The sequence below is a fragment of the Stegostoma tigrinum genome, chromosome 25 (assembly GCF_030684315.1).
Source record: "Stegostoma tigrinum isolate sSteTig4 chromosome 25, sSteTig4.hap1, whole genome shotgun sequence".
NCBI classification, from domain to species: Eukaryota; Metazoa; Chordata; class Chondrichthyes; order Orectolobiformes; family Stegostomatidae; genus Stegostoma; species Stegostoma tigrinum.
The window spans coordinates 50532019-50552527 of NC_081378.1; the positions used below are offsets into that span (position 1 = coordinate 50532019).

The 20509-nt window shown below is 42.7% G+C and overlaps 1 protein-coding gene across 3 annotated transcripts in view; it reads right to left on the bottom strand.

The window, feature by feature from the left end:
* Positions 1–2837: 2837 nt before the first annotated feature.
* The window catches only part of LOC125463314 (uncharacterized protein C3orf20-like), a 180379-nt gene continuing 162707 nt past the window's right edge, over positions 2838–20509 (bottom strand). For all 3 annotated transcript variants that reach the window (XM_048554469.2, XM_048554467.2, XM_048554468.2), the window contains 3 exons: positions 13967–14109; positions 8136–8267; positions 2838–6694 (listed from right to left, as the gene is read on the bottom strand). In XM_048554469.2, the coding sequence (XP_048410426.1) occupies positions 6568–6694; positions 8136–8267; positions 13967–14109 (402 nt within the window). In that variant the 3' untranslated portion in view covers positions 2838–6567. The remainder of the gene's footprint in view (positions 6695–8135; positions 8268–13966; positions 14110–20509) is intronic.

Below are 20509 nucleotides of genomic sequence, written 5' to 3' on the forward strand. Positions count from 1 at the left end.
AACTAGACAGCACTGGTTTAGGGTGAGAAGGGAAAGGTTTAAAATGGACCTAAGGGGCAATGTTATCATGCAGAGGGTGGTGTGTGTATGGAATGAGCTGCCAGAGGAAATGGTGGAGAGGCTGGTATAATTACAACATTTAAAAGGTATCTGTATGGGTATATGAATAGGTTTAGAAGGATATGGGCCAAACACTGACAAATGGGACCAGATTAATTTAGGATATCTGGTTGGCACGGACAAGTTGAACTGTCCTATACATCTCTATGAGTCTATGTTGAGTCTGATATGACTTCTACAGAAACCCAGACCATGGGATCTTATCTTGTTATGTAGCCTTATGTGTGAAACCTTGTGCCTTTTGGAAATCCAAATATATTAAAATCTTCTGGTTCTCCTTTATGTACCTTGCTCAGTCACTTCTCAAAGAACTAATAAATATGTCAGGTGTGATTACCCTTTTGTGAAGCCATGCTACTTGATCATATGTGTGTCTCTGTTATTACATCTATTATACAGGTAACAATCTAACATTTTTCTAACAAGAGATGTTAAGCTAACTGACTTACAGTTAGCTATTTTAGTCTCCCTGCCTTTTTAAATATAGGTGTTACTTTGGCAGTTTTCTAATCCTCTGGGACTTCTCCAGAAATCTTACTAGAACCCTCATAATCAAACTGCAGGAAGTTACTACTTGAACATTCCTTAATGTCTTTAAAACTAACATCCACAAAAATGACTTGTTAAAAACCCTGCCCAAGTACAAAGGCATGGCACTGAAGATGGTTAATCTGTGTAGCCTTATTCTTGTAGCTGCATCTAGGTGACAGTCAGCTAGTAAAATAGCATTACAATTACTCAAGTAAACTTGTATTTGCAGTCATGTACCACCCATGTACCCTCAGAGGCTTTTTGCATTACCCACTTCCAAAGTTGAAGGGCACTGCCTACTGATAGCATTTGATCTGGCTCAGGGCTGTGCTTTAAAAATGGCTTGGCACTGGGGTTGCCAAGAGATCCTGAAACAGCAAGTATTTCTGCCATTGCTGAGCTCACGATATTGTGAGAGGCATTAATTCATCAGTGTCCTTCGCAGATGAGGATGACTCTCTTCCACTCCCAGGGTGAGTCCGTAGGCGGCTGTACAAACCAATGCGGCTGTCACAGGCTCTGTTACACTTGTGGCAGAAGGTGGTTGTAGGAAGGGGGTGCATGTGGCAGTGCACCCCTTTCGCCATTTTCACCGGGCTTCCACTTATTCCCAGTGGCAAGTCTTGGTGCTCGAGTCTTTCCCAGATGCTCCTCCTCCACTTTGAACGGTCTTGGGCCAGTGATTCCCAGTGTCTGTGGGAATGTCGCACCTCACCAGTGAAGCCTTGAGGGCATCATTGAAGCGATTCCTCCGACCACCTGGGGCTCGCCTGCCTTTTTGAAGCCGGGAGTAGAGCGCCTGCCTGGGGAGTCTCATGTCAGTCACATGGTTGACGTGCCCATTCCGTCGTAGCTGATCGAGGGTAGGCAGTGCCTCGATGCTGTGGACTTCGGCCTGGTTGAGGATGGCTGGTGTCGGTGCGCCTTTCATCCCAATGGATTTGCAGGATCTTGCAGAGGCAACATCGGCAGTACTGCTCCAGGGCCTTAAGGTGCCTGCTGCGGACAGTCCACATCTCCCAGCTCTGTAGGAGTGTGATCCATAATGAGGCAGGCTGCGGAGAATTGCATATGGAAACTAACAACAGCTCACGCAGTGAAACCGCCCATGAAACTCCCGAAATTGACATTTAGCAAATTTTCATAAAATTTTTGTTACTAATACTGTAGGAAAGGATGACCCCTAGATATAATAGGCAGAAGATAAGAACAATAAATAGGTTTATTATGTATCCCTGAGTAACTAGTTACATTGTTTCTGAGGTATACATACTTGTGTTTTGTGAAACATCAAGCTCGACCTTAGAGTGAATACACATTATGACTAACTACTGCTTTTAATATTTAAGAACAATTACTACAGCGTGCAGGAGACGGATTTTGCTGGTTTGCTCCTCCCAGGAACAGTCCTTTATGTCCTGAAAGATCAGAGGCGCATCTTGTGATGTCAGTTAACTCTGTCAGATCCTGACTGTCTTCGACAACAGATACCTGTTCAGTCAAAATTCTAATTTTTAACTCCACCCAAGCAAAAGATCTTGTTTCACTCAGATTCTGCCTTTCTAAAAATGAACAAGATTCCAGAGTAGTTGAAGAAGGTGAGAGTACATTTGTTGTTAGGAAGAAAACGTTTAATGCAATCCTCCACATCATCTATTAACTTCCCTCCCAAGCACCTGTGTTCCCTAATGGCCCCATTCACATTTTCACTGACTTCCCCATTTTGTCCCCTGAATCCATAATGGTCCGAGTCCCAATGCCTCTTTGGGCGTTCTGCTCCCCTATCAATAAGACCACTTGCACCATCAACTTGCATGAAGCCCTCTACAAAACCTTACCCTACCAGATTCAATACCCCTAATGAGCTTCCTGCAGCAAGGTACACATCCTAGGCACCCTGTGACTCTTCCTTGCTAATGAGTATCCCATCCTGGATAGACCATGTCCCAACCTTGCCCGATATCACACCCATTTAGATCATGTTCCATCCTTGCCCCACTGATCCTCCCTCCCTTTAGCAGTCTGAGCTTTAACAGGTCTTTAAATCGAGTTTTGAGAAGATTTGTAGCTCAGGTTGAGGTTCTGGATGTGAGTTTGCTCACTGAGCTGGAAGGTTCGTTTTCACGAAAACGAACCTTCCAGCTCAGCAAGCAAACTCACATCCAGGTCTTTCTATCTCCCTTCTCTTAGCCCTTGGGGCTTTAAGATGGCTCACAAACAAAGCCAGACTCCTCCCCTTCACCCTTTTGTACCTGAACACGTAATGCTGCAACATGTTACAAACGTCACGTATCACAATGTGGGGAAAGCAGCAAATAATTACCCCATAGTCCAAGAAAACCTTAAGGTCGCAAATACAGAGATAATAGGAACTGTGGGCTTCACAGTGGAAGAATGGTCTATACCCAAAATGTCAGCTTTCCTGCTCCTCTGATGCTGCTTGGCCTGCTGTGTTCATCCAGCTCCACACCTTGTTGTCACAGATACATACCTGTTATATGCAGTCATATTTGAAAGGAAGGATCTCTCAATTGGTTAGAAGTTAATTGAGAAGGACGACTTTAATTTCAGTTTTAATGAGATGGAAATGCATGCACATGAGCGCTCAGACACTTGCAGTCAAGAAAGTTGAGCTGCCCTTTGAAACTGAAGAACTGAATGCTAGCTGCTGCAAGAACCTAGTTTCTTTAGACTCTCAGCTGATTAAACTCACCCAACGACCATTCACCTCTCAGACTGTAGCTTCTGCATAATGACTTAGACCTGGGTTCAAAGTCTATTGTATTACACTTGGCAGATGATACTGAACCCAGAAACGCAGCAAACACTGAAGCAGAAAGGAACACATTGGAAAAGAACAGAGGGACACTGTTCAATTCCCTAGCAAAATGGTCAGGGCATTAACACACGGAGGTGTGAAATGATACATTTTGATTTAACAAGGCAACATCAGTCAAAGTTTTAAACTTAGGGGGATGGGGCAGTGTATGTTTACACATCTTTGACAAGAGGATTTTGTGTTGTAGAGCCACACAGGACAGGAATTCCAAAACTTGGCAGCTAAAGAAATTCTTGTCAATGGTGATTCTCAAGAGGCCAGAATTGGAGGAATGCAAAAGATCTCAGTGGGTTATTAGAACTGGAAGAGATTATAGAAATAGAGAGGGGTTGAGCATGGAGGAATTTGAAAATGACAACAAAAGTTTTAAAATTGAGGCATTACTTAACTGGGACCCAATGTCAGCCAGCAAGGTTACATGTTTACAGGATTTAGAGAGAGTTAGGATTTGGGCAGTAGGGTTTCAAATGGCTTCAAGATGCTGGAGGCTGGAAGACGGGACTCCACAGTATTTGAATAATCAAGTTTAGGGGTAACAACATCATTGATGAGGGTTTCAACAGCAAAGGAACTGAGGGAGGTTAGAATTGGGTGATGTTACACAGGTGGAACTCAGTCGTTGCGGTCCAAGGTCATGGTGAATGAAAATTCATTCCTTCCCTTCTACGTGCTTCTTTCAAACATTGCTAAGGGTTAGTGTGTTATTAATACACAGGATGAGGCCAAGACTGATACAAAAGCAAAATACTGCAGATGCTGGAAATCTGAAATAAAAACAGTGCTGAAGAAACTCTGCAGGTCTCTGTGGAGAAACAGAAACAGAATTGACAGTCAGAGTTAGGGATTTAACAGGTTTTAAATCACAGGAAGGGGGTGACAGTTGTAAAAGGAACATAGAGATTTTTAAAAAATGGTTAATGGTGCAAGACCAGTGAGAGAGTGGTAACAGAGCAGGGGAGCTCATCACAACCTTCTTCAGGGCAATTAGGGACAGGCAATAAATGCTGGCCCACCGAGCCACTCTCACATATCAGGAAGGAATAAAAAATGAGGGAAGAAATATCTAGAGGAGATGTGAATGGCAGAACAATTAACAGTTACCGTCCAAAAGAGTGAAAGTAAAATCAACACCAAAGGAAAAGACAACAGATGGGCAGGTGGAAAAGTTTGAAAATGTTGAATTCAGTTTGAGTGTGGTAGGTTGTATGGTGCTTAGTCTCAAGGTGAGGCATTGTACTTTGAGCTTCACCGGAAAACTGCACAAAGTTGAGGACAAAGGGATCTCAGCAGAGGAGATGGAAAATTAAAATGTCGGGTAACCCGAGATTAAAGGTCACAAGGTGAACTGAACTGAGGTTGTCCACAAAGTGGCCACTCAATCTGCCTTTGGTCTGCTAATGTCGATGAGCAAATACTGTAGACTAAATTGAAAGTATTACCAAATAGTACGGGAGGACAAGGCATTTATAATGGAATATGAAGAAGGCAAACGAGAAGACAGTGTGGTTGACAATGTCAAAGATGGCACTAAAATGGAAGAGGCTCAGTATCTGTGGAAGCGATGGCCTAGTGGCATTGTCACTAGACTATTAATCCAGAAACTCACCTACTGTTCTGGACACCTGTCATAGGTGATGGTGGAATTTTAATTCAATAAGTGTCTGGAATTAAGGATCCAACGATGACTACGACATCATTGCCAATTGTTAGAAAAAAAACTCATTTGGCTTCCTAATATAGTGAAGGAAATCTGCCATCCTCACCTAGTATGGCCTACATTTGAGTCCAGACCTGCAGCAATGTGGTTGTGTCACTCACCTGCCCTCTGACATAGCCCAGAAAGCCCCTCAGTTGTATCAATCATTACAAAATCTCAACAAAAAAAAAACAAGTGAAACCAGATGGATCATCTGGCATTGACCTAAACAATGGAAAAGTTAGTGGCAGAAACAACCCGGTCAACCCCGCAAAAGTCCTCCACCATTGTGACAGCTGCCCCACAGATGAGTCAAGCAACAGCCTGAAATAATCATACTTACATCTCATACCTTGCAATGTCCCAGACATGACCAACACATTTCCCTATCTCACCGGCCGGACAGACTCAGAGGTGGCAGCACAGTGGTATTCATTTGGGAGGGAGTTGCGCTGGGAGTCCACAGTATTAACTTCAGACACAAATGTAGATCCATCACCACCTGCAAGTTCCCCTCCACGTTACTCACCATCCTGACTTGGAAATGCATCACTGTTCGTTCAGCATCGCTGAGTCAAATTCCTGGAATTCCCTCCCCAGGGACATTGTAGGTCAACCTACAGCACACGCATGGACTGCAGCAGTTCAAGAAGGCAGCTCACCACCTCCTACTTAAGAGTAACTAGAGACAGGCAATAAATGCAGCATTGGCTACATCCCACAGGTGAATTAGAAAAAAAAATCTGTGCCTTTATACAATGCGGTTTCAGTGCTATAGTGAGGAGTCTGGACCCAATAGTGGAAGCATAGCTGTGTTCCAGGACTGGTTTGGGAAACATTAGATTAAACTAGACTTCATTAGGAATGTGGGAGGAATTTGGCTTTTGTTAATGTAGAATGAAATAGTATACACATTCATGAAACAGACTGGAGCACTGAATCCTGGAATGTCAACTGATGGTTTGTGCCAATAGCCAAATGTGACTTCAGTGATGGACCCTGGGTGAATGTATTAACAGTCCCTCAGCGAATGTAACTTTAGTGATGGTCCCTCAGTGAATGTGTTGTTAGTGGCGATCCCTGCGGTAATGTGCTTTTACTGATCAACCTGATGCATTCTTCTCAGGAAAGGCAACATCTTCTACCCACTCAGATCCTGAATTTTGAATGTGATTGTGGTAATCTTAAAATGTTTGATGACTAAGATTAAGGATAACATGGAACTCTTGGAGCAGCACAACCATTTCTTCCGGCTATATTTGGTAAGAACTAACAACAGTTTAACAGTGATTGTTATCAGGTAGGAACTGTAGAAAGTACACTAGCTGATGTATTCTATCTACAATGTACAAGCAATAGTTCTCTGCTTCTCAGACAGCTCTCAGTTGGGTCTTTGGAAACAGCATTCCAGCATGCTTTCCATTGTTTCCGCTGGAATTCTCTCTGCATCGCAACAAATGTTTCTCTGAGTCAAGCTAAAAGCGATGAAATCCTGGATGGTTACAGCCCTGGAAAAGAAAAGAAAGACTGCATCTGATTCTGGGACATGACTACATTCTCCTATTTTCTGCCCATTCTCCACTCTTGCTGCTGGCTCCTCACAGCACAGATACTGCTCTGACTTGCTGGGCATTGATGGGGACAGTTAAGTATTTATAAAGGTTTTGGACTGTGGGAAGTGCTGCTATTTCTGTAATCACCTACCACTCCACTTTCCCCCTCCCGCCCTATCCCATACACATTGACACCCATCGAAATCACTGGCCCATCTCCAGATTTGCTTACAGCGAACCCCCACCTGCCTATACATCTGGCAAAACTGGTAAAACACTCCCACAGGAACATGACAACTGGGAAGGCAAGTGATGAGCAAACAGACGAGGGAGTCAGCATTGTTGGAGGGTCTGGACAAGGAGCACAGTTGATTTTCAACAGCCCGGTATGGTCAGTCTAAACCCTCCCATCAAAATGACAAGGCAGCAAGTTTTAATAAAATGGAGGGAATATACAAAAATATAAATATTCAGAAATTAATGCAAAGTTTGAGTCGGACCACCATAAAGGAGTGTGCATTTTAGGGCATGTGACTGTAAAAAAGCATTCAAGCTAACGAGACGGCAAAACAAAAATCACAAGATGACAATACCAGGAGGAAGACTTGGATTTGTTTCCCAAGGAGCACAGTAAGTGCCAAGAAAAATGAACACTGTGATTACAATGATTCAGACTCAGTGTGGAGGAAATTTTCCTCCAGGTGCTCCGCGTTCCTCTCATAATCCAAAGATGTGCAGGCTGGGTGGATTGGCCATGCTAAATTGCCTTTAGTGTTCAGGGATGCGTGGGTTAGGTGGGATACTTGGAGGGTCGGTGTGGACTTGATGGGCCAAAGGGCCTGTTTCCACACTGTAGGGATTGTATGATTCTACGAAATGTGGTTGGAATCTCATTAACACAGGGGCATCAGGTTATGATAGTGACTGAGAGTCCATCAGGAGTTACAGTCTTCATGAGCAGGCTTTGAGCACCTGGGAACTGTTGCTGAAAGTGATCAGGCAGAGACTGTTCACCTTTCTAAGGAAATGTTGGGCAAATACTTGAAACAAAAAAAAGCAAGATCACAAAAGAGTGGACAACGATTGGGCTGTAATAGCAAAGAGTTGGCAAGGATAAAACGGGCTGAATGGTCTTTCCCCGGCTGTCCAATTCTGGTGTCATTGATCATCTAAGATTCAAGTCATTAGATGTACAGCAGTCAGGAAACTACACTACCTTTCTCTTGGTTAATTACATTAAGCCCATCATCACTTTACTGGCTCAAGATTATGTAACGCGGGATACCAGGAACAAAGGCTGAGACTTTGCCTCAGTAGCGTAATAGCTGATATGTTGGCATAGTGGGGACCCACCCCCATTCCCATTCCCATGGCATCCAGAATCCACGCTTTCTACCTGTTAGCGGACTGAAAGATGCATATGGCTGGCTTAAAAGAGGTTTCTGATTTGGGTCTTGCACTCTGATCAACCTGACGTTGCAGAGATGTGTCATCCTGTGTGGTACTTGGCATCGTGGATCCAACGGAACTGAGGAAAGGAGATAAGACTTGTCGATAACATGTTTCAGATTAATGATTTGGTTCAGCAAGTCTTTGAAAAGTCGTGCCAGATCTTACAATAAACTGTCATCTTCCACAGTGGATTTAAGAATGATTGGACATCTAGTTACTGCCACATAACATATTATACTTTGTTAAGTGAAAAGAAATTACAGAAGGTTTTTTAACAACTAATGCAAGCATCAAAATACTTAGTTATCTTCAGCAGTAGAAAAACAGAAGCCTGTTTCATTATATAGCAACACCCACATAAAAGCTAACCTTAACAAACTGGCAGCAATTCTGACCAGACATGTAATTTACGGATTGTTTATTTTATCCACTTAATGGCAGTTTCATAGTATAGCACACAACAGCTTCCTCATAGATAGTGTATTAGAGAGGGTCAACTGTGCCTCAATCAAGTGACAATCTCACCCCTGAGCTGGTTCAGTTTCCAGGCCTAGACTCAGAGAATCTATGCTGATGCTCCAGGACAGTGCCCAAGAAGCTCGATGCTGATGGAGGTGTCTACCTTCTCAGCCAACCTCTTTTTGAAGTCAACCATGTTGGAAGTAATCAATAGTAGACATGGACTGTGTTGTACAGTGTCACTGTTCCTTGTGTTAGAGATCTTGATGATGTGTACTCTCCAATATCTAACCTTTTGCTAAATAGGTCCTCCTCCCTCTCTGCTGAGTTACGTTTGTATTAGGAGCAGAATTAGGCCATTTGACCCGTGTAACCTCCTCCACCATTTGACATGTTCAAGACTGCGCTAATTTTGTCCTTGACTCCATATTCCCTGAAACTCTTTGACTCCCCTGTTAAAAACGTGACTCCCTGATTTGGAAATATATCACTGTTCTGTCACTGTCGCTGGGTCAAAATCCTGGAATTCCCACCCTAATGGCATTGTAGGTCAACCCACAGCAGGAGGACTGCAGTGGCTGCAGGAGAAAGTAGCCCACCACCACCTTCTCAAGGGCAACTAAGGACGGGCAATAAATGCCAGCTCAGACAGCGACACCCACATCCTATAAATGAATAGAGAAAAAAAGAACTTTAAAACTACTCAATGATATCATGTCTCTGAGGATGAGCATTCCACAGGCTCAAGACCCTAGCAGAAGTTATTTCTCCTCACCTCTAATTTAAATGGGAGACCTCTAATTTTCAAACTGTGTCCCCGAGTTCTTCTTTTTGTTTATGATTTATTCCTGTTTTGCCCTTTCCCCTTCTTTGCTGCTACCTGAGACATTTATCTCTATTGGTTGTCTGGTCAATACTGTACAAACTCTAAACTATTTTCCCAGTGTTCTTCGGTTGGATCAATCCCGAGTTCCTTCTTCATGTCTGGATTGGAACTTTGCCTTGTCTTCCTCTCAACTTCACCCAGAATCATTCAGGGCTTGACACTTCTGCATTTACTACTATCTCAAAGGCTGGTAGAAGCGATGCTGAGCACCAGTAACTTTATGAGCATTAATAGTGACACAACATTAAGAACATGGACATGGAGCTGTCAAGAGTTGACTGACTTTTACTGTTGAGCCACAGTGATTGTTTCTTAGTTGTGGTACATTATAGACTATTACAGGGCAGGGAAATTCCCCAAACTGGGCAAACAGAAACCAGGCCCAAATAAGTCCAAGTTAGGTGGAATGGCCATGCTAAATTGCCCACATCATCCAGGGATGTGTAGGCTAGGTGGGTTAGCCATGGGATATCAGGATTACAGAGATAGGGTAGGGAAGGTGGGTCTGACTGGGATGGTCTTCAGAAGTTCAGTGCTGACTTGATGGCCTGTTTCCACACTGTAAAGATTTTATGATTCTAATCTGGAATAGTTTCTCACCATGGAAAGGAACTTCATGATGTAGCCATTGTACTCATTTAACTTTGGAATAATTCAGGATACAGCATCCCAAATGACTCAAGCAAAGTCCTTCATGGTTTAAAAAAATGTGACTAACATTTTGTTACAATTCCACAGACAGAATACCACAATGACTGAGTAATTGGTGCATCTCAGTCTCTAGTCACCAATAGTTATTGTGCCTTATCTGCAGAGACCTGAAATTCTGGAATTCCCTCCAGAAATCTTCCAGCCTCTCTCATTTCTGTTCTACTTTCTTCCTTCATGTCCTTAAATGTTTCTTTTTGGCCAGGTTTCTGGTCATCTGCCTGAACGTTTTACCAATTTTTTTTTCTAATCGACCTGTTCTGAGATGTTACTGCACATCTTTGGAGCAGGTAGGACTTGAACCCAGGCCTCCCAGTCCAGGGATAGTGACACTACGGCTACAAATAGAATGATAAATTCTTGATCTTACAAGGAATCAAGGGCTACGGGGAGTGTGCAAGGAAGAGGAGCAGAAATGCCCATCAGCCGTGATTTAAATGGCGGAGTGGACTTGATGGGCCGAATGGCCTTACTCCCACTCCTATGTCTTATGGTCTTAGACGCCCTAATACTTTCTTGAACCATTCTTGTTCGCTCTCTTCCAGTCAGGGCTTTTAATGTTAAAGAGGCTGAACAAATATCCTGATTTTGCTATGGATATTAATAGACATCAATAGCATGTAGTGGTGAAGTTACGCATTTGCTCTGAAAGGAAGAGTGGGGAGGTGCAATATACATGCAATCAGGATGAGTTTAAAATGAGGGGCGGAGGTACCAGACCAGCGTGTACACAAATCTTTGGATTTGACAGGGCAAAATGCGAAGGCTGTTTAACAAAAAAAAGGCACATGGGATCTTCAGGTTTATAAACAGAGACATGGAGTACAAAGGAAGGAAATTATTGTGAATCATTTGTCTTAACTGGAATGAAGTGTCAAATTCTGGGCACCCTACTTTGGGAAGGATGTGAAATACTGAAGTGGTGTCAGTGTCGATATACGGGAGTCATCCCAGGAATGAGGAATTTGAGTTAGGAGGAGAGATTAAAGAATCTAGATTGTTGTCATAGAATCAGACAGTACAGAACCAGCCCTTTGGCCCATCAAGTCTGTACAGCCAAAACTACACTTGTCCCACTTTCCAGCACTAGGTTCATAGCCTTGAATGTTCTAACATTTTAAGTGCTCATCTTCTGTAAAGGTTATGAAATTTCCCATCTCAACTACCCTCCAAGTATACTCCAGATTCCCACCACCTCCGGGCAAAAAAGATTTTCCTTGCGATTTTTCCATAGTGAAAGGCATTGGATAATTTTTGAATGATGGTAATAACTGGATTTTAAAATTATGCTTAAACACAGTCTAACAGCAGCATCCTTTCCCAAGTTAATCGGTCCAAACCAGCTCCACTAGCAAGACCTTTCAATTGTGTTTGTGGCACCAGATTCCCAAAGAAACTGCTTGACATGAAACTCAGTACCTGCAGGAGGACAACGCCAGCACTTCAGATATATATCCATGAAGAGATAGAGTGCTTGGTGGCATGATGTAAAGATAAGAAACTCTCCCTCAATGCCAACAAAATGAAAAAGCTGGTCATTGGCTTCAGGAAGGATATGCCCCTGTCTACATCAGTGGAGCTGAGGTGGAGATGGTCAAGAGCATCAAGTTCCTGTCCAATCTGTCCTGGTCCACCCACGTTAATGCTGTGGTCAAAAAGCACAGCAATATCTCTACTTCCTCAGGAGGCTAAGGAAATTCAACATACCCTCTTTACTCATTAAGGGGAGGGGGGTGTTACTGGCTAGGCAGCACTTATTGCCCAGAGGGCAGTTTAGAATCAGCCACATTGCTGTGCATCTGGAGTCACGTGTAGGCCAGACCAGGTAAGGATGGCAGTTTCCTTCTCTAAAAGGACATCAGTGAACCAGAGGGTTTTTCCCAACTATCAATTCATAATCATCATTAGATTCTTAATTCCAGGTTTTTATTGAATTCCAAATTCTACATAGTGGGATTCGAACCTGGGTCCCCAGAATGTCATCTGGGTGTCTGGATTAGCAGTCTAGCAATAATACCACTAGACCATCGCCTCCCTACATCCATAATGATTTCTACCAATTTTTATTGATGCACCATAGAAAGCATCTGACCTGGATACATCATGATTTGGTATAGCAATTGCTTTTCCCAAGACTGCAAGAAACTAGAGCTGTGAACACAGTACAGTCCATCACACAAACCAGTTTTTCATCCATTGACTCCATCTACACTTTCCATTGCCTCAGGAAAGCAACCAACATAATCAAAAGATCCCTCCTACCCTAGTTATAATTTCTTCCAAATTTATCCATCGGACAGAAGATACAAAAGCTTAAACACACATACCAACAGTTTCAAGAAAAGCCTCGTCCCCCCACTGTTTTTAAGACTTTGGTATGGACCTCTCAAATTTCAAATCTAATATTGATCTCACTGATGGTGCACCTTCTCTGTGGCACTAAAATTGTATTCTTCACTCTGTTCTATTACCCCAATGCACTTTGTATGGTATGATCTGCCTGTACTGTGCGTAAGACAAAACTTTTCAGGTACATGTGACAATAATAAATCAAATCGAATCAAAGTCAAAATCAAATCAAAGAGATCAAAACAGAATCTGACTCCCTGGCTTGTGACTACACAGAGAATTCATTGGGAACACACACACACACACACACACACACACACACACACACACACACACGTGAAGTGGAGACATTGGAGGGAATACAAACCTCCCAACACCTTATTTATTCAACCATCTGCTCCATATCTGACAGTGCTACGGTACACGGACAGCAGCGGTTCAAAAGGCAGCTCACTACCACCTTCGAAGGACAGCTAGGGATGGGCAGTAAAGCCCGGAGACCCACATCCCATCAGTGAATAAAAAAAGCCTGTAGATTGTACATTGAACTCATCAACCGTCTCTAAAACCATTGAATTAGACTGGTAGCAACATGAGGGCCTGCCAGAGAGGAAGAGTTGGTTATTGGGCAGTGGTATGACAGAGGGAATTTAGTGTGGCTTGCAGATAGGTAGTAAATCAAATTAAACACTATTGACCAATGGGTTTTGGAAATCTTGGGTTCTGCTCAGGGTTAGATTCCATCCCATGCTGTGCTGACATTGCGTTGACAGCATTCCCCAGCTTTCCCACATGGAATGGAGCCAAGCAGGACAGGAAGTGGCGTCAACCTCGATTTATTATAGACTGCTCCACTACCAGAAATCTCAATCTTTCTGGGAGGGGGTGGGGTTTAGAATTGAGGCCACCCTCTCTTCGCTGATGTAAAGTTTGTAAACTGAGGCCCCTTCCTTTCAGTTCCCACAGTGAGACTTTGCCCAGGAACAGCCAAAATGAGTTGTGGATGTGAGTAGGCGGAAAAGAATGGGAAAGGCTGATTGTTTTCCCACTGCTCCCTGGGGAATCTTAAATAACAGTTCCAACTCAAGATGAAAAACTAAAGTGAGAAATTCTGTCTCAAGAACAGCCAGTGAGCGCATTGGAGACAACTGCAATATCACTGGGTCCACTGCATCAGCCAGTGAGTGCATTCATGAGCATTGCTGTATCACTGCATCGTCAGGAACTGCTGAGCCAACCACAGAAATTACTGCGTTTGTTCTGTTGCCTCTTCAAACCTTTGTGAGATTCCTGTGCTAACGGAGTATTACCAAACGGCTGGCTGACTGAAGTTAACATCGATTCTGCTGACAAAACGACATTTGATAAAATACCTGAACCTGAAGTCATACAGTAGGTGGCGGCCATTGGCGTAGTCATCGTATGTTCTGGTAATCTGCTTCATCAGATCCTTCATACTGTTACTGTACCCATTAAAAATGTGGTCAGCAAACAGCAGCTTCCCTCCAATGTACATCTGTTGGTAACAAGGAAAAGGATTATCAGTCAATCAGCAGCAAGGGCCTGAGGAAGACCAACAGAAATAACTAGACAGAACTTTTAAAGATCCTGACAATTATGCCTGAACATTATTGCCATCATACAATGAACCTTTTTATTTAAAGACAGGGCTTCTGCTGTAGATACTGTATGGTGCTGTATCCTCTGTCACTAATCACTACAGACATAGCTTAAACAAAGGACAAAATGTTGACAGTGAACTCCCTCAAATAACCCTTACCCAGTGCCACACACTGGTAGAGGTGGCAAATACCACAAGGTCCCTGAATGGCATCTGGGAAATTATCAATGGTCTGGAGTCACATGTAGATCAAAACAGTTTAAGGATAACTGATTTACTTCCCCAGAGGGTGTCAGGGAACCAGATGGATTTTAGTGACAATTACTGCTGCTAGATTTGACTCCCACGTCCTTTTGGTGAATTTAATTTCCTTGGTGGAATTTGAACCAAGGTCCTAGAGCATTAGTCTGTGCCTCAGGGTTACTAGTCCAGTGACATTAGCACTACTCCACCATGTCCCCTAATGTGCCATACTCAGTAACCTCCCAAATTCATTCCCAGCCACTCCAAGCAACCTAATCAAAGCTGGTTGAAAAGGTGCAAAGATGTTTTAAAATACATGTTTCACGGTACTTTAGCTGATATAATCAATTCTTTTGCATTTTATGGCCTATGTTCCTCTAATAGTACGGTTTGGAATCCTGCAGAACTTCCTTCTGTTTTTAATAATGAGGAATACAAGCAGTCACACACTGAGAAAGTTCTTTGACTTAGAGAATTATTTCTTCATGAATTAGTTCTACAGCAGGGAATGCGAGTAAATTTCAAAGTTTGATAGTGTATTAATGATTCATTTCCATTACACCCAGGGATTTGGATTTAAATTCAAAACTCTGCTCACAATTATTTTTTCATATTTACATTGTAGCAATCAAAATTGATCTATGACATTCATAATTCAAGAATATTGTAATTGAAAGTGTGCATTCTGGAAGTTGCCTGTAACCAACACGTGGGAATGACACTGGGAGGAACTCAGATATTTTGAATGTATATTGAAAATCATATGACAGTATCACTACCCGACTGTGAGGTTTTACTTCATACTGTCAACTGTTTTCCATTGTAAATCCCAATGTCTAAATTAATAATGGAAACTACCCAGATAAGTGAGTCACACTGTAATTACACCCCTCCTTCTAAAACAGCTTTGTAAAGCATCAGGGTGACTACTGAACCTCAACTGTAGAGAGACTTCTTTAAGGGGAGACAGACTTACATTTATATACAGACTTTCATGACTGCGGAACATTCCAAAGTGCTTTATCACTAATTAGACATTCAATGAGCATCAAAACCACCTTCAAATGTTCAATGTCAGATTCAAGGGACACTGTGAGACCTCAACAGAGCTGAATTTAGCCATATACACCAGTAAGAATGGATTTCATAAGTGATTAACACGATGAAAAGTTAAAAGCTGTTATAAAATTGTTACAAGTGTTAATTGTTTTCTGACCGTCATTTTCATACTTTAACCTTGGAAGCTTAGAGCATTTGTTTTAGTTCTAACTTCCCACACTGCCTAGAGAAGGCTTGCTTAGGCCAGTATGTGATCTGACTCTCTAGCACAGCTATGAATGTGGTCCCACTGGAACACTCCCATGTAGAATCAGTGATCCTGCCTAATAATGAACTCCAAACTCCTTCCTGACAATACAACACTGTGTAACATAAATCAATCCAGATATCCTGTGATTGAACTACTGCTTAAATATTCAATTCTTCCACAAATCCTAAGGAAGTAATGTAATATCCTAAACACATAACTACGCACAGTGTAACTGACTAAATAATCTAATTACTGTCCAAAACTAAATGAGATTCACGAATGTTGTGGACAGCAGATATATATCCAACAGTTCTAATAGCAAATGAGGATTCATCATGGAACCTCGTGTTGCTGGTAAATGGATGTTTCTGAATTTTGAGAATCAGATACATAAAGTAGATCAGACAGTGTTGGATAAACCCCCTGTGAGTGTTATGCCAAATTAACCATGCCACACACCATTGCTTGTGATCTCCACACCCCATCACATGTACACACCTACACATACACCTTATATTCACATTATACAAGTATGCACTGACAATCACACACACATACTCACTTATAGACAGATCAACACACATTGCTGAATTACTACTGACCCAGATCAATATAAATAAACTGTTTGTCAATAATTTGTTGCTTACTAAATTAATCTGTTGTATTATTTCTGTTCTATGCTTTGTGTTGTTCTACCAATGCTGTTCTGTAATGCATAACAGGGCTTTGTAAGATGATAATTGTATTATGAAGTATGAATGGCAATCAGCTCTGCTCAGCTCTCTGGAACTGTGCTGTGCCCTGACCCTTTGTCACTTGCAGGGATATTATTGCAGTCCTGAGTGTTGTTGGTGAGCTGCAGAGTATAAACCTACTCCCTTCTGATCATTCTCACACAGAATGGAAACACATGTGCAGGGCTGTCACGTGAAACTTGATTTCTTGGTTTGAAGCTGAAGTTTAGCTTGCGCACAAGCTGAAGGACTGCCAACTCGTGAGAGAGAGTGAACATCATATATGGTAACAAGCATTCACAACGATGGAGGTAGCAGCTGGCCCTGACAGGCTGACTCCCACGCAAACCATTCCCCTTAACCAGATGATACTTAATAAAGGAGGCAATGTTTACCCAACGCTTCACTTCGGGGCGGGGGGGGGGGGGGGGAGTGCGGAGGGAGAAGGTGTGTGTGTGTGTAACGGTGTGTGTGCGCGTGAGTGAGAAAGAGAGGTTATGTAAGAGTGTGAATGTGTACGTGCGTGAGAGACGGAATGTATGGTGACGGACAGTGTGAGAGAAAGGGTATGAGAGACATCGTGAGAAAGTGTGTGTTTGTGTGCGAGACACACGGGAAAATAGTGTAAGTGATTCAGATTGTATGTGTGTAGGTATGCACATGCACATGCATGCTCTCGAGAGGTGTGTATGAAGTAGGATTATGGGTAATCTAAGATGGAGGACAGGAATAAAAATTGTGGCTATGAAAGCTGCTCCTTTTTTAGGTATTTTCAGTATTGGAGCTGATTTCCTCAAATCTAGGAGGAGTAGTTACTGTTTAAGGTGTTGCATTGTTTTGGAACTCTGGAGAAAAAGATCAAAACAACGGCACCTTTAAAAAAGGAGCAAGGGAGACAAAGGCAGTGACCACTTACAGGGAGGTGAATCAACAGAGAAAAAAAATCTACACTGCTGTCTGACCCAGCAATGGACCTTCAGTTACTGCCCCTGCTGTTTGATTTCAAGTACCTCTGGATAACTGAGTTTTTCTAAGAAAAATAAACAAACAGCAAAATTCACAGTTGATCTTGGAGAAACCTGTGTGGGGAGATCACAGCAGGGGAGCAGCTAAGTGGCTAGTTTTTGTTTGTAAGTCTACATTGGTGAGTAGAGTGTGTTCTATTTTGATTATATGTTTTTATTGAGATCTATCTCTTGATTAAACTTTAAAAATATAAAGCATAGGTGCTAAGTTAGCCCAGAGCAGTAAGTCTGTGTTATTTTCTGGGTCTGTATATTGTTAAGATGCAAAGATGGCCTTTAGTAGAGTGATGTGCTCTTCCTACTGGATGTGGGAAATTAGGGGGAGTTTTCATGTTACTGATGTTTACGTCTGCAGGAAGTGTGTTTGGTTGTGAATCCTATCGGATTGCACGGATCGGGTAGAGCCGCAGTTCGAGGCAATGAGTGATTTACAGGAACTGGGGATGTGATGGATGGCAGTTGCAAGAAGGGAGATAAACTGAACATACAGTCAGGTAGATGGGGGACTTCCAGGAAAGGTAGAAGAGGGAGGCAGGTCATGTAGGAGTCTCTTGTCACTATTCCCATCTCAAACAAATATGCTGTTTTGGAAAATGTAGGAGTTGACTCTCAGAGGAATGTAGCACTGACAGCCTGGTACTAAGGCTGGCTCTAATGTAATGAGGGGTTATGTCAGGTTACAAGCAGTCAATTGAGTCGAGGAGTCTCTAGTCAGAGGCACTGACAGAGGTTTGCGGCCAACAGCAAGATATCAGAATGGAATGTTGCCTCCCTGGTACCAGGGTCAAAGATATCTTGGAGACGGTACAAAATATTCTCAAAGGTGAGAGGAACCAGCAGGAGCTTGTTGTGCACATTGGAACTAACCACAGAGGAGGAGATAATCGAGAATCTGAGAGAATATAGGAAGTTTGGCAGGGATTTAAAAAGGACTTCAAGGGCAGTCAGATCTGGGTTACTCCCAGATCCACGAGTCAGTGAGGGTAGGAATAGGAGGATAGAGCAGATGAATGCATGGCTGAGGAACTGATGCGGGGGAAAAGGATTCTCATTTTTGGATCATTGGAATCTCTCCTTGGGTAGAAGTAACCCATACAGGATTGGAAGGGGACTAATATACTGGCAGGGAGATTTACTAGAGCTGCTCAGGATGATTTAAACTAGGAAGGGGAGGGTGGGACCCAAGGAGATAGTGAGGAAAGAGATCAGTCTGAGACTGGTACAGTTGGGGAAATGAGTAAGTCAAACAGTCAGGGCAGGCAGGAACAGAGCAGACAATGAGGTAGGGTTGATAAATTAAACTGAATTTATTTCAATGCAAGAAGCCTAGCAGGTAAGGCAGATGAACTCAGGGCTGGTTGGGAACATGGGACTGGAATATCACAGCAATCACAGAGATGTGGCTCAGGGATGGACAGCACTGGCAGCTTAATGTTCTAGGGTATAGATGCTATAGGAAGGATATAGAGGTGGGGGGGAAGAGGCGGGGGAATGGCATTTTCGGTTAAGGATAACATTACTGCTGTACTTAGGGAGGATATTCCTGGGAATGCATCCAGGGAAGTTATTTGGCGTAGAAGTGAAAAATAAGAAAGGGATGATCATCTTATTAGGATTGTACTATAGGCACCCCAGTAGTCAGCGGGGAAATTAAGAAACAAATTTCCTAGGAGATCTCAGTTATCTGCAAGAATAATAGAGTGGTTACAGGAGGGGATTTTTATTTTCCAAACACAGACTGGGACTGCCATAGTGTTAAGGAAAGCCTTCAAAAATGAGATGATCAGAGTCCAGAGATAGTATGTTCCTGTTAGGGTGATCGGCAAGGCTGATAGGTACTGACAATGCTGGGTGGCTGCAGAGATTGAAGCTTTGGTCAAGAATAAGAAGGAAGCATATGTCAGGTATAGGCAGCAGAGAAAGAGTGAAATGCTGTAAAAATATAAAGGCATACATTTAAGAAGGAAATCAGGAGGGCAAAAAAGGGGACATGAGATAGCTTTGTTTAAAGGAGTATCCAAAGGGATTCTATGAATACATTAGGAATAAAAGGGTAACTAGAGAGAGAACAGGGCCCCTTAGAGATTAGCAAAGCCACCTATGTGTGGAACCACATGAGATGGAAGAGATACTAAATGGGTATTTTGCATCAATGTTTACTGTAAAGGAGGATATGGAAGGTATGGAATGTGGGGAAATAAATAGCAACATCTTGAAAAATGTCCATCTTACAGAAGATGATGTGCTGCATGTCTTAAAACACAAATCCCCAGGACCCAATCAGGCCTACCCCAGAACTCTGTGGGAAGTGAGAGAAGAGATTGCTGGGCCCCTTGCTGAGATATTTATATCATCGACAGCCACAGGTAAGGTGTGAAAGATTGGAGGTTGGCTAACATTGTGACACCATTTAAGAAAGGTATTAAGGAAAAGCAGTGGTGCGAGAGACCAGTCAGCCTGACATCACTGAAGGGCAAGTTGCTGGATGGAATCCTGAGGGACAGGATTTGTGTGTATTTGGAAAGGCAAGGACTGACGAGGGACAATCCACATAGGTTTGTGCATGGGAAATCAAGTCTTACAAACTTGATTGAGTTTTTTTAAGAAATAACAAAGAAGATTGATGAGGGGAGAACGGTAGGTGTGATCTATATATGGACTTCAGTAAGGCTGAAACTAGAAAGGGTTCAGAAAAGATTTATAAGGATGTTACCCTAACCCTAACCCAAAGTTAGAGGGCAGAGGTTTAAGATGAGAGACGAAAGGTTTAAAAGGGACCTAAGGGGGAACATTTTCACACAGAGGGTGGTGCGTGTATGGAATGAGCTGCCAGAGGAAGTGGTGGAGGCTGGTACAATTACAACTTTTAAAAGGCATCTGGATGGCAACATGAAAGGAAGGGTTTAGAGGGATATGGGCCAAATACTGGCAAATGGGACTAGGGGCAAGTTAGAACAAAGGATCTGTTTCCATGCTGTACACAT